General features: G+C 37.8%; 2 protein-coding genes across 5 annotated transcripts; one reads left to right on the forward strand and one right to left on the reverse strand.

Moving 5' to 3' along the window:
* Positions 1 to 2,297: 2,297 nt before the first annotated feature.
* LOC146450607 (uncharacterized) lies at positions 2,298 to 11,720 on the reverse strand. 3 transcript variants are annotated; one of them, XM_085100168.1, is made up of 5 exons: positions 11,353 to 11,719; positions 10,245 to 10,307; positions 8,568 to 8,660; positions 7,903 to 7,965; positions 2,298 to 7,141 (listed from the first exon to the last, which is right to left on the reverse strand). In XM_085100168.1, the coding sequence occupies exons 2-5, from the start codon at positions 10,263 to 10,265 to the stop codon at positions 6,206 to 6,208; spliced, it is 1,113 nt and encodes a 370-aa protein (XP_084956294.1). In that variant the 5' UTR covers positions 10,266 to 10,307; positions 11,353 to 11,719; the 3' UTR covers positions 2,298 to 6,205. The 3 variants fall into 3 exon arrangements, with proteins under 3 accessions (XP_084956294.1, XP_084956297.1, XP_084956295.1); XM_085100171.1 differs by lacking the exon at positions 10,245 to 10,307 and having other exon boundaries at positions 11,353 to 11,720; XM_085100169.1 differs by lacking the exon at positions 10,245 to 10,307 and having other exon boundaries at positions 8,568 to 8,663; positions 11,353 to 11,720.
* A 331-nt stretch (positions 11,721 to 12,051) lies between these two features.
* On the forward strand, positions 12,052 to 21,445 carry LOC146450608 (endoplasmic reticulum membrane-associated RNA degradation protein-like). Of its 2 annotated transcripts, none has more exons than XM_085100180.1 (7): positions 12,052 to 12,444; positions 13,383 to 13,833; positions 15,699 to 15,953; positions 16,156 to 16,288; positions 16,843 to 17,523; positions 18,500 to 18,699; positions 19,194 to 21,445. In XM_085100180.1, the coding sequence occupies exons 1-7, from the start codon at positions 12,117 to 12,119 to the stop codon at positions 19,345 to 19,347; spliced, it is 2,202 nt and encodes a 733-aa protein (XP_084956306.1). In that variant the 5' UTR covers positions 12,052 to 12,116; the 3' UTR covers positions 19,348 to 21,445. The 2 variants fall into 2 exon arrangements, with proteins under 2 accessions (XP_084956306.1, XP_084956307.1); XM_085100181.1 differs by having other exon boundaries at positions 12,338 to 12,473.
* Positions 21,446 to 23,229: the final 1,784 nt, after the last annotated feature.

Below are 23,229 nucleotides of genomic sequence, written 5' to 3' on the forward strand. Positions count from 1 at the left end.
ATTTCAGTCTTTAAAAGGGTATGGATTTTTTGCCATTACGTAATGGCGAAAGTTGGAACAGTAGTAGAAAATGCCAAAAAATTTCTTAAAAATCTAACTAGTGGCTAGATTTTTGTCATATATCTATACGGTTTTGCCAACGATTTAAGGAGGGCACGGTCTTTGTTGACGTCTGTTATGTACAGAGCTATCAGTTCTGATAGACAGGTTTTGCCACAACAAAGGTCTGGTGGTTCCTCCCCAGCCCAAAAAATCCTGGCCAGCTTTACCAAGCCCTCCTAAGTTATGAATTAGATATTCCCTTGTTGGAATGACGATGGGCTATTTTTAAGAGTCAGTTCTTATGAAACATCTAACATTAGAAGGGCTTCGTCAGTGAATCTGTCCCTTGTTTCTTTCTGACAGTAAGTAATGATATATCAGTCGATCAAGCATGAGACAATCTTTATTTCACTTACATCATAAAAATAAACAACACAATAAAAAATCAAAATAACACATTGTATCACAAGGAAGTTTTGACTTTATGACCTTAAATACATTTCTGTAGACCTTATACCTGCTGGGGGATACAGTCACGTACCTCTAAAATGTTAGGTGGTAGTACCCCCACCAACAGCTTAAAACCCTTACACTATTTTCAGAGCAAACGGTATCATTTTAAAAATTGGAATTACTGTAGTTCCTAGTAAGTTCTTCTCCACCTTTAGGCTAAAACTAAAATTTAAATTGTCCTACCTAATTTAAGATCAGTACAAATGTATCCTCTAGTCTTGGAAACATCAAAATTTATTTATAAACCATACTCTTTGAGGTGGCATATACTATTATTAATAGCTATTTAAATAGGGCAGTACCGTGCATTTTCACTACATTGTGTGGTTCCTTAGATTATCCATACTTCCCCCTCACAAGATCACTGGAAACTCTAAAAAGGAGGGGTTTGTCTGAAAAGCCAAATTTAAAGGAAAGTTTTGAGCTAAACTGGAATTTCAAGAGGACTGGGGTGGGGTCCAATACAAAAAGCGTTCCATGGGGGAGGGGGAGGTATAAATATATATTTAAGGAACAACACATTCCCATTGATTTTAGAGTTTATACGACGTGATGGTCAAGGGAGGACAGAGGCAAATATTATTGAGTCTTTCTTTCTCGTGCATTTTGAGTCATGCTTGCTATCCTTCCAATGTTTCATTATTTGTCACAAATTAAACTTAATGTTACATGTAGAATGGGGAAAGGGAGGTATTCCTTGGATTCATTGATGGGTGTGTGCCCCTGACCATATTTCACAATAAACTGTCATTTTCCATACCAATTTTCTTAATAACAATAGGCTATTGCGAGTCCAATAGACGTTTGTCAAAAAGCAAAACTTAGGGCACATCTTACAGTCAATCCACGTCACGCGTGACCAGTATTTCAGGGAATGAAATGAACATTCGAATTTCTCTTTGTAATGTCTGACATGTGAATGGAATGTTGAACATTTCTCTGGAAATCTTTCCGAAAAAAAAAAAATGAAATACTTTATGCTGAAATGTAAAGAAAAGTTCATAGCTTTATGCCATCAATAAACTAGGGAAATGTCTTCGGGAACTCTGAAATTTCGTTGGTGATTTTCAAAACTGACATGTAAATTTCAAAACTCCATTCAAATTTCAAAAATATCGTTCACGCGTGATGTGGATTGACTGTAACTAAGGGCGGCTTTGTGAATCTGACCCAGGCCCCCGTTGTTCAAAGAGCACATAACTTTATCTACTGGATAAGCCACTATCCAGCAGAGCAAATGTACTCCAACCAATGCTTTTGGCAAGTTTTCCACACAATGCCATTCTTAATTTTGACATATGTGACCCTATTTGCGAAAACGACCCTTAACGTAAATGACCGTTGAACCATTTTCCATTGGCAATGCATTTTCAAACGTTGATAATGCGTTTTGAAAACGTTGTCAACACGTTTTGGAACGTTGACAATGCATTTCAACAAAACAAAATAATTATGTTTCTACTCTATTCTCAAATTATAGGATTATCGGGAAAATCTTGCACACATTTTATCTGCCGGATGGCGAACTATCCAGTGGATAAAATTATCCGCCTTTTGAACAACTGGGGCCAGGTATTTAAATTCAGAGCTGGTAAAGTGCTGACAAATCAAGCTCTAATAAATCTTGGTCTTTCTCTTTCTGTTTTTTCCCTCTTTTTCCTTAGTTTGAAATCCAAAAGTGACAACTATCCATATAAACTCTTGTAGGTACCTGCAGCTGAAAAACCATTCCCAACTTCAGACCAGATGTCAAAACCAGTCATATTTCAGACCAAAATGGTAATACCATTTTCAGATTAAAATGGGTCAAACATCACACCCTTTAAAAGAGCACATATCAGTATAGCTTATTAGTTATGGAAGGGAGTTCCCACTGGGGGCGAGAGACAATGGTCTCCACAACAACATGCAATTTCTGATCTAAGAAAACAATGTGCATTATAGACTGCTGGTCTAAAGAACAAGAGTGAGGCGCACTAGCCCCATTAAACTCTGACAAGCTTGAAAAAAATTAATACATGTTGCATTGCATAAAAAATACGACTTATTTAGCTATAAATTTTTGTAAAATTATTATTATTTATAACTCTATTTTGATGCCTTCACCGCTTGTCGATGATGATCCCTTTAGGATCACAGCATCTCCAATGTTACAGTACTAAATATTAATATTATTTACTTGAGCTAATTCAAGGAACAAAAAGAACCCCTAGAATTCCTAACACCTTTCTTCATAATTTGAGATAAACATTGTCTTATGCAGCATGGTTCTAATTCTTGCGTCCACAGATGACATCTAATAAAGAGTAAATGCCACACAAAGAGAAAAATCCTAAAGTGTGACCATTCAAATTAAACCTACTGAGCCGTACTTTCCTGTGGTGCTTTTTGTTTTGCTGTACATTTGTGTCTGTGGATGAAATCCTTAAAGGACCCTAGTCAGCCTCCGCCATCTTCGATGCTGTCGAAATTATTGATATTGCATGGTGAAGCGAAATCTTATTGCTTTACTGTAAGTTGTGTTCCTGAAAGTATATTTCATTATCTTTAGTAGTTTCACAGTGATTTCGCTCATTTTGACATGCTTCGAATAAAATATAATAGCCAAACTCTCGCATATAAACAAAAAAAAAGGTATGGCTGACTAGGGCTCTTTAAGTGTGACCATTCAAATGAGAGCCACTAAGCAGTACTTTCCTGTGGTATTGTTTTTATGCTGTAAAATGTGGCTTAATTTTGAATGTGCTGGTGAAATCCCAAAGAGTGCGGCCATTGAAATGAAAGCTATAAATAAGCAATACTTTCCTGTGGTGCGATTTATATGCTAGAGGACCCTTCTGTAAACCACTTTTGTGACTTTTGCATCCTCATTAAAGATTACCCTCTCTCTTATAAAAGGTGTATCTAAATTTTGAGTCTGGACAAAATCTTACATTGACCTCTGTACTTTTCTGTGACCCTTTTTTACCCAGTAAAAGGCTGGTTTAGAAGGTACAAGTTTGTTGTATTTGCAACATGCGAAGCCTACAATACAACTTGTTTTAATTAATTAGTGAAATCAAACCTACAATTTCCCTACCACTGCCCCACATGATGTGCAAAATGCTGTTAGTATTTTGAATTCCTATGACAGCCATTGGTTAGGCAAGAGTTCACTGGATGACTGAGTCAAATCTGAGTCTGAGTCAGGTCTGAATGTGATTCAAATGATCAAATCAACAGAAAATTTCCCTCTACTGTTATCCACACAGAAGTATACTGAAAAAAACTCACTCTTATTGCTCATCTACAGTTCTCAGTCCTGAGAACTCACCCAACTGATGAAGAAATAAAAATTCACCACATACAAGATTAAAATGTACAATTTTTCTCAAAATTATCCTGAAGGATACCCTGTGCCTTCTTGTTTTCTCTCTCTTGCTGTTCATACAGAAGCACCATGGTTTGTACCACAAGGAACAGTCTGGATGCTGTGGAATTCGTTCCTAGTTTGCCCTCTTCATATCAAGCAGGGGCTACCTGACCCCTTTGTAGGATGCCTTCATTTACAACGCATGGTGCATGGCATTTAAGAATACTCAGGGCTCTACTAACCGGCAGCAGTTGCAGTGACAGACAACATCATGAGGGTTATCTTTGAGTGGCTGGACACTTCCCTCCCAGAACATTGTAGGTTTTGGGCATCTTGCACTTTAACCTTCTTTGGTTTCCTGCATTCAGCCAAGTTCATGGTACCTTCATTGGCTAGCTTCTGTTCATCACATTGAGGTTGATAGTGCAACTTTACCCACATCCATGCATGTCTGGATAAAGGCTTCAAAACCCAACCCAACCCATTTTGTGAAGGGTGTTGTACCAGGGATCACCTCCTTTGTATACAGTTAAATCAATGATGCTGCATTTAGGTTGTTGGCATGGGGTAATTCTCCTGGAGCTCTATTTCCCCTTCAGTCTGGTCAACCATTGACTCGCTCTGTCCTGACTTTTTGGCTTCACAAGATCCTTTCAGCTGTGGGCATTGCGGGAAATTTCTCCAGCTATAGCTTCTGGAACAGGGCTGCTACACAACCACTTGCAATGGCATTCCCAATCACCAGATTCAGGCATTGGGCCATTAGGTGCAGTAAAACCTACCGTTCTATTGCGGACGTCCTTGCTCATCTCTCTGCACGCTTGGCTTCCCGGTGGTTCCTGCCGTGTCTGGTATGTACTGCCATTGACCATGCATTCCTTTTGCATTACTTTACCTTCTTGCAAAAGTTTGGGGTGTATTTTGGGGGTTTCGGAGGTCCATGGCTCTCTGTTCTGATTCCTTCGTTCTCCAAGCTACTTGGAGGCATGGTCTGGGTGGGGGCTCGGAATGAGTTGCCATGGTTACCCCTGAACACCTGTCGGGATACTACAAACTGCACACCACTCACCTTACAGCACGGTACTCCTGGCGATGAGTTTAATTCCGACCAAATATCATTTAGGCTAAGCTAAATTCAAGCCAGAGGCTGGTCAGCTGAAATGAGCAGCATGACATTACCTCTCACAGATTCTATTTTATATCCAGTTGAAAAAACTATTTTGTCCATGAAAATCACAACATCTACAACTTACATTATTTTAAAAGTGACTTTACATTCAAAGCACAATTTGCATAATTTTTACAAAACCTTCAAACTGCAAAAGTATAGGCAGACTGTATGAAGATTTTAAAAAGGATTTTTTTTAAAAAACTGAAGTAGAATTGCTCAGACTTTTAGTAATAAACTAAAGGCAAATTTAAGTTTACCTTTAACATGTAACTCTGGTCACATTTCACTTTATTAGTCAAACTACTGCCGCAGTTTGAATTACACAATGGACTTTTTGTTGATAGTGCTAGGTAGCTTCCAGTAGTAATTTTTTGTTGTGGCTAAATATCATTTACATTGTAGGCTTAGTAACTTAAATTTGAGCCAGGATCATGTCAGCCGTCCATCTGCAAAGTTTTATGGGGGTGTCCTCAGGAAATTTCAGGGAAAACTGCTTGCTTGCTTGCATTCCTGCTTGCTATTCCTTTGAGTTTTTTTTTGCACCCTGCTTTCCCTCACTGTGGGGTAAGTATAACTTGGTGCTAAGTGTGATAGGTTCTCTACCGAGCCTCTCAGTGTAACAGGTGCATGGGTGGGGGCTCGGACTAAGTTGCCATGGTTACCTCCAAGCACCTGGGATGCCGCATGCCCCCTCACCTTGCAGCACCTTGAATCCCAAGGCTCATCTCTGGCGATGACTTTAACAGTAACGTTGAAATTAACCACAAGCAACAGGCAATAGTTACGTACAGTAGTGTCAAAACATTGGAACAATATTAAAGCTTTGCAAGGCAATTATTACGCTGAATGTAAAAAAAAGCTGGCATCTTTTACAGTTTCAAACAAATTAAAAATGGCTAAGCACGTGACTGGCTCAGCCATTTGACTCAGGCCCAGATTTGACTCAGGAAACGTAATTACTTGGTTAGACAGCATGGAAAGACGAATGAACATTAGGTACGATTCTTTTGCATAAAAAAAAAAAACAGCACACGTACACCACACAAGTTGCACATCACAGCTGTAAGCAAAAGTTGTACCATCTAAATCAGCCCTCTGGAAGAAACATCAAAGTACTGAGCACCACGTCAACTGTTCCAACTCCAGCCGCCACTGGGGCCATACGGCAGTGACGGAGCCCCCCAGAGCATTGATGTCCCATCATCATACCAATTCCCTGTGTCTTCAACGACATCACCCCACCCTGTTGGCTCACTGATATCTTTGAGTTCACTACCGCCCCAGCGATCAGGGCCTTTTGGAGGATTCGGAATTGTACCCGGAGGAACTTTGTAACAATCTGCATTTGTTGTTGATTTAAGGTTTCCTAACTCTTGAATGCGACTGGGGGTTACTTTAGAAGATGCAGGCCCAGTCTCTTTGCTGCCGTTTGAATTTTCTTCATGTAAGGAATTCACATATTGTTGTACCATGACATCATCCAAGTTATCATTATCGTCAACAAGCACAATTTCTTCCAGATCATCGTCATCAATCGGCCCATGCACAACAACGGACGCTTCCCAGTCCTTCCATGGATCTGAACTTGCCGTTTGATTTTGACGGGTGCCAGATGAAGATGAAGTAGGTTTTTGGGCATAACGCACTACCTTATCAGCTTGGCCTACTCCCCAACCTGTTTCCATCTTAGATTTGCTATTATTGTCACCTTCCTTTTGCTGTTTTATCCAGGGTTTATTTGACTGCTTCTTGAAGTTCTTGCTCCACTGGGTCTTCCGGAATCTTGGGGGAATTCTATCATCTATACCTGAATCTGTGTTCTCGTCACCAACATTCAAGTTTTGCACGTGGTTTTCCAGGTTATGATTAATTGCCTCAGCTTGCAGTTGCCCTTGCAACTGGCAATATCCTACTGGGGCCTTTGAGCATGCCTTTTCCCTGGCTAAATCTGACCAATTATCATCTTCACTGTCTTCTACAAGTTGTGACTGGCTTGAAGATGATGCTGTGTAATTAGACCTAGTTCCATTTTTGCCAGTATTGAGGTGCTTTTCAATTGTCTCCTGCAAAAATTACCAAGAAAATACAGTCAACCTCTACCTAAAGCAAATGATCAAGGTTTTATCAACAGAGTTGAATGATAAATTGGCCACTGCTACATGTAAGTGACATAAAAGCCCGGGGAAGGGAGGGGATAGCCCTTTACAATAGAGTTCTAAAGTGTAACATCACAAATATTTTAATTTTTGAAATTATGGGATTTGTTAGTATATTCGGAAAGAGCATGATGAAAAATGCCTACTTGCCAAAAATCAACATCTTATTGCAATTTGGGAGAGAGAAATTAGTTCTGTTATGTCGTGATGACTCCATACAAATCCTTCTAATTTTGTCTCAGTTCAGTTTGGAACTGAGACAAGATTAAAAGGATTTGTATGGAGTCATGAGGGCATAACAGAGCTAATATCTCGCCCCCAATTTGCAATAAGACGCTGATTTTTGGCAAGTAGGCATTTTTCATCATGCGCTTTCCGAGTATTCTAACAAATCCCATAATTTCATAAATTTAGTTTTTAAGACGTCATCACTTAAGAACTCTATCGATTATATGGGAGGCTGTGGGGGGAGGGGGATACTCTCTATAATGGATTGTGTGGGGTACTCTCTATATGGATTGTATGGGGTGTGGGGTACTCTCTATAATGGGTTTTATTGAAGGCTTTGTCCAAAAGGGGTACCTTTTTCAAGTTGGAGGAAGAAGAAAAAATCCCTTGGACCATGACATGTATGGCTATTTTCTAAAAGTTCTACAAATGTTGGTTACCTTGTCAAGCGTGAGTTTTCCACTCAGTATTAACTGCTGTATTTGTTTTCTCTTTTCAACCTCCTACAAACACAAAAATAAGCAGTTTGTTAGTTCAGAATAGCTAGTAACACACAATGTGCAGTTCAAGAAAAAATTCACACCCACTGCATGGAAGGTCATTGGAAATTCCTAGGGGGAGGGGGGTCTTAAAAAAAGTCAAAATTTTAAAAGGAAAATATGAAGCTAAACTGGAATTTTCTGGGGGGATGGGGGGGGTGCAAAACAAAAAAACCTGCTATGGGGGTAGTATGGATATTTTCTGGAACTGCAGAACTGCTATTAAATTTGAACAAAATCAATAATGCATGCCCTGATTGCTGCTGTGCCACTTTTACATAACTATAAATTATATAAATTATATCAAATCATGCATGATTTAAGATTAAATACGACAGTTTTTTGTTTTCTCGTGCTAATTAGAGCCATTGTTCTTTGCTGTCCACTGGGATTACAAAATTTGAATTTGAAAAGGAAAACGAAATGAATTCTAATAGTTGTAGTCAAATGACGCCATCATAAAAATGGCTTATTGAAATCTATATGGACTGCATGTTGTTAGCACACAGCTATTTAACCTTCCTAAACTTTATTTTCCATATTTCAAAATAATTAAAATTTCTCACCTCTGCTTTCAGAGTTCTCCTTGCAAATTCCTTAAGGGCTCTTCCTCGTCCAGCGATATATTTATCAGTAAGTTTTGAATGATTCCCAGCCATCTGCTCAGTATAGAAAGGAAAGTGTGTTGTTGACGTTTTGAATCCAACCAGTTTAAATATTTCGTGATTTAACTTAGGATATGTTTTTTGGGGAATATTCTGGAAAAGGAATACATGGAAAAGACGACATTTTCGGGCAGCAAAATAAAAATAAAAACTGCTGCAGAAATTAGTAGTGAACAATGTTTTGCCCTCCTCATGACAGCAATGTCAAGTTGAAAATGACAGTGTCAAAGGTTTTGAAGTATTTATAACGGATATAATTATTTATAGATCTAGTGAAAAATGTGGTGAAGTACAGTAAGCAGTTGTATTATATTCATGAATACAATTTATTTTATTAATAGCTGGTAAAGTATAAATTGTCTATTCCGTTTTTGAAATGAAAAGAATAATATTCTGCCTCAGATAGCACAACAAACAGAATACAGTTTACTCAGAATTAGGAGTCGGAATAAATTACGTTCTTTTGGCAAGTTTTCATGTTAATGGGAAATATAGATGGAATTGCATTCTTTTGGGAACTGATGAATTCTGTATATTCTGCTATTCGTGTTCATGTTCCAAAAAACGATGGAAACTGGTCTGGATCAACGCCTGAAACATGTGGGTTATAGAATGAAAATTATACATAACACAGACATAAATGGCCCTTACATCATGGTTTTGGAAGCCATTTTGATGAGTAGGCAAACACGTCTTGAAATAACAGTGTTTGTATGGAAATCCAATGTCAAATAATTTTCATAAAACATGGCTTCTGAAAAAATCATGAATTGGAAACTTTTGGCAGTAGAAAAAGGAGATTTTTAGAAAAAAAATTGGAGGGATTTTGCTGTGCCAGAAAGTGTCTAGTCGTGTTTTGAACTTTCCATACATTTCCCTGTATTTTTTTCCCGCAAACTAATTTTTTAGTATCAGTTCACGGCTGGTTTGTTATACAGACAAATGCATGAAAATGTCAAAATGAAACTACAGCGTAGATGCTTTCTAGCACAGCTACATTCCTCAGTTATTTTCTGTAAAATCCTTTGCACAGTGCCTAAAGTTTCCAATTCAGAAATTTTACAGAAGCGATGTTTTATGAAAATTATTTGACAATTAAGGGATTTCCATACAAACACTGTCATTTCAAGATGTGTTTGCCTACACGTCAAAAAACTCTGATAAGGCTTATTTGGAGGTTTATAAAATAAGCCCCTTTCTGGCTTAAACACAGTATTGAAAGACAATGCTAATACAGTGGAACCTCTCCTTACGGACACCTCTGTATAACGGACAGTCCACTTGGTCCCTAAGAGACCGAAATCTATATAAAGCCTATTTCTCGAAAACGAATACCTCTATAATACGGACACTTATTCCTGTCCCCTTGGTGTCCGTAAAAAAGAGGTTTGACGGTTGACTGAAAAATTATCTTCTACATTTTACAGTTGGCCTCTCAATTTTGAATCTCATCATCATCATCTCAGCCAACTCTTCATTTTGTAGACTCTCTTTCAACCTTGGGCATTATCATCAAATAATAATCAGCTGCATGAAAGGAATTATTTACTATCTATTAACTATAAAAACCAAACATACTCTGCCTGGTTGATTATTCATGTTTCTTTGCCCTCACCACAACTGCTATAAACAGCTCATGCCCTAATAAATAAACAGAGCAAAAGGAGTATACAGAAGCATTAATTGAGCATTTGTAAATTCTATAATCAACTCAATAAAAAAATCCACTTCTTAGAGCTATTCTGGAACAAAAACAAAACACATAGTTTGTCTGGTAGTCCTAATCTCTTCTTGTGGATACATAATTTCCGGCAAGAAGGGAAATGTGATCAGTTTCTTCCAATATTATATAAAATCATCCATCCCACCAAAAATTGTTCAATGTTCTTCACCTTATTCAATGTTTTGAGAGGATCTGAAACCTCTTTTAAAGCTTATATTTAGCCATTGTGGATAACTTTCATTTTCGTGTTTCTCAAATACCGGGCGATGCAAGACCTTTGTGGCTGCTATTCTGTATAAATTTAGTCATTCATTTTTCTTATATTTAGTTGTTCTGGTTATTTTGCACTGAGTAATCACCAAAAAAATCGCTTCAGACTGATTAATTTACTAAGAAGGGGCCGGGATCCGGAAGAAACAACATCAGACCGGAAAAAGTTGTATAAACTCCATGCTTCCTGTCCACATTTTCTTAAGAGTTTGTAGGATTTCAAATACAAATATCGACCGATGACAATACCCACCACAACCTACCCTTTTTAAGGCCCTTAATCAACTGCTTCGTGGGAGCTGATCAACTACGGCTAAAGCTGGAAATTATCTTACTTATATATACGACACTGGCTAGACTTTCACTTTCACCACTTTCGTGTTCCTGTGTACATTTCAGCCATAAAGACTTGCATAATTAAGTCAAGCCGGTAAAGCATTTTGCCCAATATCACGAAATTAAAACGCAGCTCTGTCTACGAACCACAGACTTCTGAAAATTCTTTCGGTTTATGGATCAATTAAGACCCAGTGGCAAGTTAAGGGAAAGACAAAGTTACGTTCCAGTTTCGATCAAATAAGACTTTGGCTTATTCGGAAAGTTCTGTTGTCTAGCGAAATGCCCACAGCTGGATGAAATAAACCAAGTTGTTTAGCTTCAGGAGTACTGAAAGTTACGTCAAATATTTCTCACCTTTTTGTCCCTAATGGGAATTCCTGTTTGCCTCTCCGATGTTGAGAATATGAATGCGTCATCAAAAGCTTGTTTAAATCGGTCAAGTTTGTAAAAGTCGTTTGCGCTCACGAGATAAACACACGCCTAGCATAACACGCCAAACAAAACTCGCCCATTTGAGAGGAATTCGTTCGCGTGATCAAATATTTAAAAATTAAACGATTTAGCCTGTGTCCTCAAAAATAGCACCACCTTATGCTGGTCAACTGTTCTGTTCTGTTCTGTTCTGTTCATTCTAACCATGGGAAACGATAAATGAAACAGGCGTGCTGCGTTTCATTTACAAACTGATAGCAATTTTTTTCACTGAAATTCCCATCATTCTGCATTTTTCGGCATATTTTACTGAGCTGAGCCTAAGTGGGGGTAGGGTAGGGGAACTAAAAGAAAAAAAAAAAGGAATTATTATACAACGCTTTCTGTCAATTCTTTTATTGTTATCATTGCCGCACATTATTGAAAAAATATTTTAGGGTAGAAATATTTTATAATAACCATATTGATATAGATATCAGATCAGAGGAAAACAAATTTTTAACTCGAGATAAATTACCACTTACCCTACTCCTGCAGGAAGTCAAGCCCCGTTCTGCCCCAGTTATCCGTTCACCTCCGGAGAGACCCTGGGAACAAGTTCAATTTTCAATATGGCGGGTTATATGGCGGTCAAACATTCGTGAATTTGTTGTAGTTCGTTTTGAAGTTTCCTAGCCGTCAGAATTATGGAAAATCCTTACAGAAATAACCCTTCATCTGAACTGCAATCGCAGAGTACCTTAGTTCAGTCATTTTGGTATGGAAAGTCATTCCAAACGGCCTACAAGATGGAGAAGACACCACCACAGTCATTGAAGGACAGGTTTGCTGACACTATCAGCCGCAGCGAGACTTCACTTTCTGGAAATGTTCATAAGTTAATCTGCGAACCGTTTAAACAGATTGATTCTGGTGTTGCAGCCCACGGAATCCTAAATCAGAATACTCTTTTTACTAAGGATGAGTTCGAGGTTTTGGATATATGGAAGAAAATTGAAAGCACGCTGGGAGAAGGTACAGATCTGGATCTGGGAGGGGAGAGGGTAAGGTGTATTTCAAAAAGGCATTGACAGTGATCCACGATGCATGTCGTAAATTGGTTTCGGGGGAGTAAGAAGGTAGAAGAGTGATAAAAGACATGGGGCCAGCCGGGGGGGGGGGGGGGATGGGGGGTAAGCAGGTCCCGAGGGAACGGCGGAAATCAAGCCTAGGGAATAGAGATGTGAGAGAAGCATGCAGGACCACTTTTTACTGGGCTGTCTCATTTTGCTTGTTTGCTGTTTATTTTATGAGAGACTGGCTAGTTTGCACTAGTTACTCTTTTTGTCCCACTTCCTCTTCTGTCTACATGATTATGAAGGACCACTTTGTTTGCCTAGTTGATGCTGAGGAAGTAAACGAGCCAAATAAGCCACCAAATTCATACCTTCTGACACTGTCAAGCCTAACAAGCTGGCTCATCTGGTATATGGTAAGAAGTAGTCCTAGTTGCTATAGTTACTCCGAAGCTACATGTCTTATTGAAGCAGCATGAGATCTGTAATGGGGAAATACTAGCCAAGTTTTAGTTATTGTTATAAATATTGTTCTGGTCGTTACTCCAATATTTCATCATTTGAGAGCAGGCTGTGACCTACACCCTAAGCCCACAAGAACTTTTCTCAAAACCCTTGCAGTCCCAAGTGACATAGCCTTCTGCAGTAACTCAATATCCACGCTCACTCCAATCCCACTTATTATCATCATCATCATCCCCTGAGTTTAGGTGAACAAATTTATATACTAATTTGCCTTGTCATAGGTTTTTATCCCCAACATCTCCCTGAAAATTACAGCTTTTTAGTTTCTCTATTAGAAATTTCACTCTGCATAAAGTCAAAGAAGACACTATGTAACGATTGAGGTAAGAGTGTGTGAAGGCCAAATAATCCCAATTTGATTTCTTTTTTTAGGTATAATCAGAAATGTTCAGAATGGTGACTATTATGATGCTGTGAAAAGATTGCAACCAATGTGTGAAGCCATCCACCAAGTGCTCATAAATCTCGAGCAACATGGATTTGAAGAGAAATACAGAGACAGTTTACAGTGGACTGGATGCAATGATGTATTTGCCAACTGCTTTAGTCTTCTCAAGTCATCAAACCCTGCCGATCATAACTTATGCTTGTTACTTCTAACATCCTCCCTGGAGCATGCTCTGGGTGATGTATATCTTTCTTACTCTGGCGCATCACAGTGTCCATCTTTACTTAAAGACTTGTTGGCAACGTGTGAGCTAAAGGATGTCTTTGGAGAAACTGTTATCAGCCTGTTGCACATTTTGATTGGTCTGCCTTCCAGTCTGAATCTTAGAAATGTTCTTTGGCATGGATTTGCAGCTCCCAGTGAGGTTCCCATCCAGTGAGTATAAAACTAAAACTGTTGTTCTTTGAAACTGGAAGATTAACTGTTCCAAAAACCCCAGAATATCTAAGAATCTGCCTGCACTGTACACTTGATACCGTTGAAGATGAAATGAAATGCACTTTTTATTTTTTTTATTTGCGCTTTTTATAGCAGGTATATGACGGTATCAGAAATACTGTTTTTCACAAAATCAATGAACATAATACAGTGGAACCCCAATTTAACGAACCTCTATGTAGCAAAGTCCTTGGTATTTCGAACATTATAATCCATCAAATATTTTCGCTCGAATATCCGATGATATTTCTCAAGTGATATTCCCCAATTTCAAAAACTTCAAGGCGCGTCAAGTTTACAATTAAAATTAATGTCAAGATGGGGGAACGGTTTGCTTTTGTGACTGAACGAGAGATAAACTTGCTGGGCGATAAAGCAGTATCAGAAAACAAAATACGCTCTAAACGTTTTTGATGGTAAACTGTTCTTAAACAAAATGTTCAAATACTCAAGCTCGTTGCTACATGTTGCAAAAAATATCTGAAGGATAATAACCACAATAGCCTCCATTTGACTTCAAAAATATGCTCGAAGCTCACAGTTTTCCTCGCCAGCCTGGCTTTTTAGAATGCATGGAACAGAACCTCGGTATAACAAACCTATTTCCCTAGTCCCTTGGCATTTCGTTAAACTGAGGTTCCACTGTAGTCAGCTTATTTGCAAACTTTAATTTTCATGAAAAAATTGTATTTCTTTTCAACAATGCTTATCCCTATATAATTTAGCAGACTAACTGCTTCTTTTATTTTCCAACCAATGGAAAAAAGAGCAAATTAAATTATTTTACTCTTTAATTTTAACAAATATTTCTAAAATTTAAACTTACTATTTTTACCTTAACAATATTACCAGGTAGTTTTTCTTCTTTCTCTTAAATACTGTAAGTAAATCGGATATTATATTATATACAGATGGAAATACTGAAATGAAGTTGTTGTTGAATTAATGACCCTCATTACTTTTTTACTGCAGTTAGTTCTTGCATTTGGTGGTTGAATGTGTTTATGATTTCAAAATAACTTACTGTAACCATCACTATACCACTGTACCTCCTATAGATTTTAAAACAGGACAATATGGAAATGAAAATGTGTATATAACAGCTCCTTTTGGCAAATTGTCGCACACCCGAAAATTGCATTGAGTTGCAGGAGAAGTTGACTAGTTTACTTTTTGATGTTGCAACTTGCAGGGCAATGCTTTTTTCTCCATGTTTATATAATCGCAAGTTGCAGAAAATATTGATTGCCTTAACAGTGTCTTTAGGTTTCGCAGTCCTAGGCCTACATTGTACGTGACTTTGTACATGTAATAATTCACTGATTTCTATGTGTTTTTAAATGTGGCTAAATGTAATTTTAGGCAAAGTTAAAATCGAGGCAAGTGCTGGTCAGCGGTGCCCGCATGGCCGGGACATGCGGGGGCGGCCACCCCATTTCGTAGGGGCCCCTGGGTTCTTACAGCTCACATGTTTGTACCAATTCATTTCGCATCTGTTCACTTGCCGGAGCTTGTGCTATCTAAGTTTGTTGCTCCCAGTCCCTCCCACCCTTTGGTAAGTATGGTTTGTGGTGCGTGTGGTAAGTATTTTTATTTGTATTCTCAGCTGTTACTCTCTGTTTTATATCCACTGATCTTTCAGTGTGAAGGTGCCGGGTGGTTGCTGCTCACAGGGTTGCCATGGTTTTGCACCTCGCTTAGCTCACTTCACCTGTGGCACCACCGGTCTTTCAGGCACCAACCCCCAAGCTCATCTACTAACGATGAGTTTAATTAGTTTGTGTATTGTCTAATATCTTTAGGTATGCTTCACTGCTGTTAGTCATTACTGCATCTATGAGCAACAAGTTGGAAGATACACCATTTTGCTCGAGGGTAATAAAGAGAAGACCCTCACTGAAGTTGCCCACTTGTACTGGGAAACGACACAATGGTTTCTCTCCTTTGAATCCATCAGACATGCCAGAGATATTCAGGTTATTTCAATCAAGTTTCTTCATCATTCCAAGCATGCTTCCTCTATGGCTCCAAGCACTGAATTATTTAATACAAAGAAGGTAAATGTGCATTAGCCACAGTTTGTCTCATGCCATGCCAGTGCTCCATGGTTCAAAACATAATGACCAGTTCGTCATTGGACCTACACATATCTTTTTGTTTCCTTTGCCAAGCTTCTATATTATTTATCAGATTGAAGTTTGAAGCCGCACAATTATCTTTCATACTGTTTACAATCTTATGGTTTTTATCTCACTGCAGATTTGACCTGTGCATTGTACTGTTGCTTCCTCAACTTGAGCATGGCCTAAGGAGAGTGTTTGCCTGTGTCAATAACTGTCCAGACAGAGCACTGACGGCAGAGTCTACAGTGTTATACACAACATTTGATGAGGTAGAACCTCACATCTCCTCATCATAATATAATTTATAATTGAAGGGCTGAGTGCATAACCAACCTATGTTGCATTTCACTGATTCAAAGAAGTTTTTGCATATGGCCACAAATTCCTTCAGGAGACGTTGTTCCAATGTTTTATCTGTTGTTTTGTGCTTTGTTTGCAATGAAAACCTATTCCTGAAGGAATTCAAGGCCACATGTAAAAACTCTGGTGAATCTGAGCTAAAGTAACACAAAGCAATCTGAAATGTGACAGGTTAGTTATGCACTGAGTTCCTTCAATTATTATACAGAAATATATTTAACAATTTAGTTCAGTTATCAACCTGGATTTATTCTGAAAACTAACTAAAGCCAATTTTATCAGTAAGGTTAGGACGAAAAGATGCATGTTGTTCGTCAGCTGTTTACACTCTGATGCATGGCTGATTGACATCTGAAGTTAGGAGTGGCTGGGCCAGGTCCCTTTATACCAGAATTTCCTGTATAAGCTGTTCCAGTTAAACGTCTTTGTACCATAGCTTTAAGAAGCACATTCCTCTCTTTAGATCCTTTCTCCTGTTTTACAAGATGGCTCAGAAAACCTTCTGAGACAGGAAATAGGAGACGGACACTTGGAAATGTTGCTTGATGTTCTTGTTCATCCTGAGGGGCCAAGGATTCGAGACCACATCAGTCATGGGGAAGTGGATTTGAGTGAAATATCACAGGAATCAGCCAATCACATTTTATGTATTTGCATTGCATTTGCTGGATTATATATCAACCCAGACAAGACCTGCTGTGATGGGAATGACCCATTTCCAGTCACTGGCAGAATCTGTGAAGCTGCAAAGACTTACAAATCAATCTTTCACCCGATTTCTCTTCTGACAAAGACATTGAGGGAAGTTGCTGTGTCTTTCTTAAAATGGAACGATTTACCTAGACCATTGGAGGAAGAATTTGACATTTTGGAGAACAGTGGCAATAAACTGAAAGGTCAATTAATAACAGGTGCCAGGAAAGCCTTTCAAGAGTTGATGGCATCAGTCTCTTTACCTGTAGATGATGTGTTCAAATTGTTGCCATGCCAGTTTGATGTGGATCAGGTTAATGCATTTGTTGAAGTTGTGGCACAGATCTTGAACACCTGCACATTTCCTACCTTGTTTAGACCAAAAGGTGAAATGGAAATAACACTCATACTTAGGAGCATTGCACAGCATGGAAAAGTAGTTTCTGAACAGGCAAGAAGAAACATCTTAATAATAATATGATATAATATGAACAGGAAATATCATCATCAACAGTGATTGAAGAGTTCAGTGCATAACTGGAGTTTTGCATGTGGCCTTGAATTCCTCAAGAAAACTTTGCTCCAATGTTTTATCCACTGTTTTACACTTCATATAAATAGAACTTTTGCCCATAATATGTTTTTATTTTTCAAATGAAGTGTAAAGCATTGGATAAAACATAGGGGTAACATACATTTCCTGAAGGAATTGAAGGCCAAAACATGCAAAAAAATGGTGGATCAGTGAGCTAAAACAACAAAAAGTGTTCTAAATTACACTATTAGTCAGTTATACACCAAACCCTTTGATTACTAATGATGAGACTACGGGCCAGTTATTTAAACAAAGTCTGACTTAGGGAGCGGCTTAATAAGACAATCGGTGGGCCTCGAAATGTGTTCATAAGTGGTTGATTTTACTTACTACTAGATAGTTTTCTAGTCTGGGATGCAAGCCTTCTTGTTAGGTCAGCAGCGGCTGAAGATATTTAGATATGACTGTTGGCAAAATTGAAAATGGCTTAGAACGTGGTTTTTTTAAACACCGTCTAAAAAAGTCTTTTAATAACTGACCCTATGTGGCCAAGTTTTCTATGAATGAATACCTGGTGGTTGCAGGGTGGGGATGTAGTCAAATTGACCATCGCTCAATACATGTATAATGCTGAATGGTGAACTAAACATTGTGCTTGTTGTTGTAATTTGAAAATTGTTAGACTTGAAGGAATTAGATTTCTGTATTTGTAATTGGACACCACGAAAGTCTACAAGTTCCTGACTATATTGTGATAAGAATTTAATTTCTCACAGCAACCCATGCCCCCCTTTATCATTATAATGATAATCAGCTAATGTGTGCTCAACAAGGTATTGTAAGTTCTCCTAAAGAAAAATCTGGCTGATGGCTCAAATGTGTTTACAACCAGATCTGTGAAGCAGCCACTTTGAGGTATGAGCAGTGGAAAAGCAGGCAGCTTAGACAGCGGCAGAGGGCAAACTATAAACGCTTATGGTCACAGATACCAGCCATATTTGCTACTTTACAGCTTTTGGTGGTGGTTGTAATCACAGAACTATTTGAGCTCCCAAAGAGCACACAACAAACAGACAGGAGTGCTTTGATTAAGTAAGTAAACTACTCTTATAAAAAAAAGTAGCTTACAAAAATTATAAAACTCGGACATTCATGGGCATACAGTCAAAATGAAATGCACATGACAGACCCAGTAGAAACCTAAAACTACAAAAAAAACTACTTTGACAATGCAATGGAACCCCATTTTACTGACACCCTTGTTATGACATGCAGTTGGTTGTCTTGGTCCAGGTCATTCCCCTCTTAATGTCAGTGTCCATACGAATGGGGTTTAAACTGTCAGTAGTATGGCCAGTGTGCAGAACTGGAATGACTTTTTTCTTTTTACATTTAATTTTTATATTTTTTCAGCAAGTATGTGGTTTGAACGAGCTTTTAGCTCATTTGACGTTACATGGGTAATGGGTAAAAAAAGGACTGATTGATTGACTGACTGACTGACTGATTGATTGATTGATTGATTGATAATTTGATTGATTGATTGATTGATTGATTTAGCATTTTATCTTGTTTTTTAAAAACAGATTCTTAAAGCGATGTCTTCAGTGTAGTGAGAACATGGAATCCTTGTCCAGTATGTCCAAAAACCGATGGGTTGAATGTAGCACTGGTGGTAAAACACTGGTGGAAAGTGTTGAACATTACTATGCTAAATACAGACATGAATCAGTATTATGATGGTAATGGTCTTGAGAAAAACAAAGTAACATAACCGTGCATGCATACTACATGTAATTATTGACATTTATTCAATGAGGTTGAGCAAAATATCATAATTGATCTGCGAGACACTGACGAATCATGATATTTGCGAAAACCGAGACTGTTCAATACCATAACTGTTTTATCATTCGATCACCGGGTATGTTTTCCATGTTTATTTTCGGGAAGCTGTAAGTACTAAGCTCAGGGTGGCAATCTGTCATTTTCACTCGAGAACGTGGTTTCAATTACGCATGAGCAGAATATTGTTCGCAGCAAAACACAGTTGGACAGTATTGCGCATGAGCAGACCATTATTTCTAGGCAGTTATTTGCAGGTCACGTGGTTTGTTCTCGGCCAATGAAAAGGAAGGAAAATGCATCAAATAATAATAATGATTGTTACTCAAGGACCTTATGTGGAAAATTATGTCAGTATGGGAGATGCCATAGCCTAGTGGTTAGAGAGCAGGACTTGTAAGGTTCGAGTCCCATTCTGACCACTTGGATTTGTTTTGTGGTAAACTCATTTTTAAATCTAAGGCCATGCTAAGTAAATACTTAGCCAACTGGTCTGCTTCCCATCAGTTGGGACTTTTTTTCTTTCAGTGATTTATATGTGGTGTCCTCAAATAGCACTGCTAAAATACTTCAACACTACAGCAGTTGTAACAGTCAACTACTATATTTTAGATTTTATCATTAAATGATGTAAAAAATATTTCCAAGTTAACTTCAATAAATATATATTAAATTTTATACTCTAATCCCCTTTTAAATATATATTATCAGAATGTTCCATCTTCTCAATAATGTCAATGTTTTGTCTGTGATTACCAGCCAAAGCAGTCTTCAAAGTACTTCTACGTAATCTTGGTTCTATCAAACACAAACTGACAAGTTAAACATATACAATTTTTATGCCATCGGTCTGTTGTTTACAACCTTATGACACTGTCAACACCAAATGTTCCATAGGAAGAAAATGTTGTCAGTAGTAATTTAACACATGTGAACAGTTCAAAATTCTTGTCCGTTCTTTAAAAACATGACTAGGAACTGAATAAAATGTTTTTACATGACCTTACTTTTGCTTGAAATTGATAATAAATTTTATTATGACTTCACCAATATTATTCATCTTAGACCCTGTTTACATGGAGAGAAACTGACTGGGCTACCTTGGTCTCTCATCCGTTTGAGCATGTGAGCCAACTTTTAAATAGATATTTATACATATTATAGAACTATATATAAATTATGCAGGTCACAACAGAAGCTACACTGTATTACGTGGGCTAAGTTTTGCTACATTATTAATTTTTATACAATCCAAACCAAAACACTGCAAATTATTGAAGATTTAATTGTATGCATGTTTGGAAAACGTTTTCTCAAACTGAGAGTTTCTCCTGAAAGTTAAAAATATATTATATGGTAATTGAAAGAACTTGTCTCTTTTTTGTTTGGTTCATGAGCCTGTCAAAAACTGGAGAAAACTGAGTCCCACAAATTGTCAATAATATTTATTTTAACGTAGGTGAACTTTAAATTAGCTTATGGCAAAATTCCAGTGTAAGTATATGGAAAGTCTGTCAATGGAATGAACAATTCACATTCATTTGTTAAGGGATTAAGTCAATGGGTGATTAAGAAGAGAGAATCAAAGAATCCTTATCTTTATTTATGGACAATGCCCCATTTCACCAGAAGAACTTGGCAGCACATTCATGTAGATCAGAATCATTTTAGTATAAGAACACCACTTCCTTTATGCAGCCACTTGACCTCAGGATAATACAGGTATATAAACTAATTGTACTGCAAATGCCTGTGCAGTTATAACTCATGTGCTGAGTAAAAATGGATGCAAGTAGTTCTTTATCCATCTTTTGATGTTCTTTAGGCAATAACATGGGCTGTTATGGGATGAAACAATGTTTCTGAATCAACAGTCATCAAGGGAGGAATTTAAAATTCTGAGGGGTATGCCAATGCAGTGGAAGTTGCCAAGAGTGATGTTGATCCTTTTGACAACACTTAACACTGTCGAAGAACTGACCAAAGGGACAAAGTAACAAGTTTAACAAATACTGCCTCAATTAGAAAAACAGTGGCAGGCTGCTTTGACTCACCTATTTGTCAAGAACTTCCAGACAATTGGGAAGACAGTTTTTTTTCACCAAGCAGATCAGCATCAAACAGATGTTCACCATAATGATAATGATACTAATGATGTTCAAAAACTTTTAGCTCCCATCCCAAAACTGGCCTCTTATCGAGAGGTGATATCTAGTCTGTAGATGCTACTCAAGTACTGTATGTTTTTTGCATGTTCGTATTAATATTGGCTTTCAGCAGAGCAGTCAATACGCTCCTTTCGAAATATTAAAATTCAACTTGGCATTGAGGTCCAGAGGACACAAACAACAGAAAAGAATAAATGAATGTAAATATATGAAACATATATTTTGAACTGTGGATGGAAGATCAAATAGAAGAAAGATCCTTGACAGTTGCAAAAAGAAAGCCTGAAAAAAATTCAGGCTTGAACGGGATTCGAACCCATGACCTCTGCGATGCCGGTGCAGTGCTCCACCAACTGAGCTATCAAGCCAACTGGGAGCTGGTCATATTGTGAGTTCGTAATATACCCGTGAAGGATGAATAAATGATTGTAAATGTGCAAAACATATATTTTGAACTGCAGATGAAAGATCAAATAGAAGAAAGACCCTCGTGATGTTGATCCTTTTGACAACGATTAACACTGTTGAAGAACTGACCAAAAAAGACAAAGAAACAAGTGGAACAAATACTGCCTCAATGAATGAATAAACATGATTATTCAGTTTCCTTTGTTTGTGTCCTCTTGGCCTCATTATCAAGCTGAATTTTGATATATCAAAAGGAGCCTAGCCTGCTATGATCTAACTGAAAAAGGGTATCCTTGGGTACTTAACATGATGTTGCTTAAAAAGCTAATGAACACTAGCTGTTACTTTCTCCTTCATGAGGGTCAGGTATGTCAGCCTCTTTTTTAGGCCTTATTGCATTTATCGAGCAAGCTGAGCTGCCTGTTTGAGGCTTGGGACCAAATGCGACAATAGCAGCATCACATTCATATGATAGGATGAGGAGTTGGGGAATTAAATTAAAATTAAATACTGTGACCTTAAATGAACATCCTAGTATTATTATTATCATCATCATCATCATCATCATCATCATCATCATTATTATTATTATTATTGTTATTATAAATTGGGATGGTCACTTTGATGATGCTTTCTAAAACTAGTTCGAGAGTATATATTCCGAGGGTACAATGTATGTACACAGTATGGGTATACTCCACTGCAAGAGCTTACCTATTTGCACCAGAGCCTTGTTATGTCAGTGTTTACCAGTATGTATGCTTTTGAAATCTGGGCTTAATTGTGCCTTTATGGTTTGTCTCAGTAAGCACGCCATTTTAGAGCACAACATGACACAACACTTTAATTATGATAATTCATTCATACAGAACGGCCTAGGGTGAGGGCCATAATAATCTTCTAATGTTACCCAAATAATAGATCTGTAGGAATATGTTTCATGTGTAAAAGAGAAAAAATAAAAATAAAAAAGTGTGGGCTAGAGTACATTTTATCCTCCGAATAGCAATTTATCACTCAATAGAGTTATTCATTCTTTGAACTACTGGGATCTGGTCTGTAATATCCATACCCATTTCTGTATTTCAGACCAAAAAGATTCCCCCCCCCCCCCCCCCCTTAATAGGAGAGTGTGTGTACGACAAAGCTTCGGACATTCAATAGTCAGTATTTTAGTGAGGCAAAGGCATGAAGCATTATT

Source organism: Pavona decussata, unplaced genomic scaffold (assembly GCF_977016875.1).
Source record: "Pavona decussata unplaced genomic scaffold, jaPavDecu1.1 SCAFFOLD_438, whole genome shotgun sequence".
Taxonomy (NCBI): domain Eukaryota; kingdom Metazoa; phylum Cnidaria; class Anthozoa; order Scleractinia; family Agariciidae; genus Pavona; species Pavona decussata.

Excerpts from the sequence above, each read along its gene's own strand:
- LOC146450607 (XM_085100168.1), bottom strand. The coding sequence starts at position 10,265 with ATGAATAATCAACCAGGCAGA. Across the intron at positions 8,661-10,244 it reads TGAATAATCAACCAGGCAGA|ATGGCTGGGAATCATTCAAA; the intron begins GTATGTTTGGTT and ends TATACTGAGCAG. Across the intron at positions 7,142-7,902 it reads GAAAACTCACGCTTGACAAG|GAGACAATTGAAAAGCACCT; the intron begins GTAACCAACATT and ends TAATTTTTGCAG.
- LOC146450608 (XM_085100180.1), top strand. The coding sequence starts at position 12,117 with ATGGAAAATCCTTACAGAAATAACCCTTCATCTGAACTGCAATCGCAG. Across the intron at positions 12,445-13,382 it reads TGAAAGCACGCTGGGAGAAG|GTATAATCAGAAATGTTCAG; the intron begins GTACAGATCTGG and ends TTCTTTTTTTAG. Across the intron at positions 18,700-19,193 it reads GACAGGAGTGCTTTGATTAA|ATTCTTAAAGCGATGTCTTC; the intron begins GTAAGTAAACTA and ends TTTTAAAAACAG.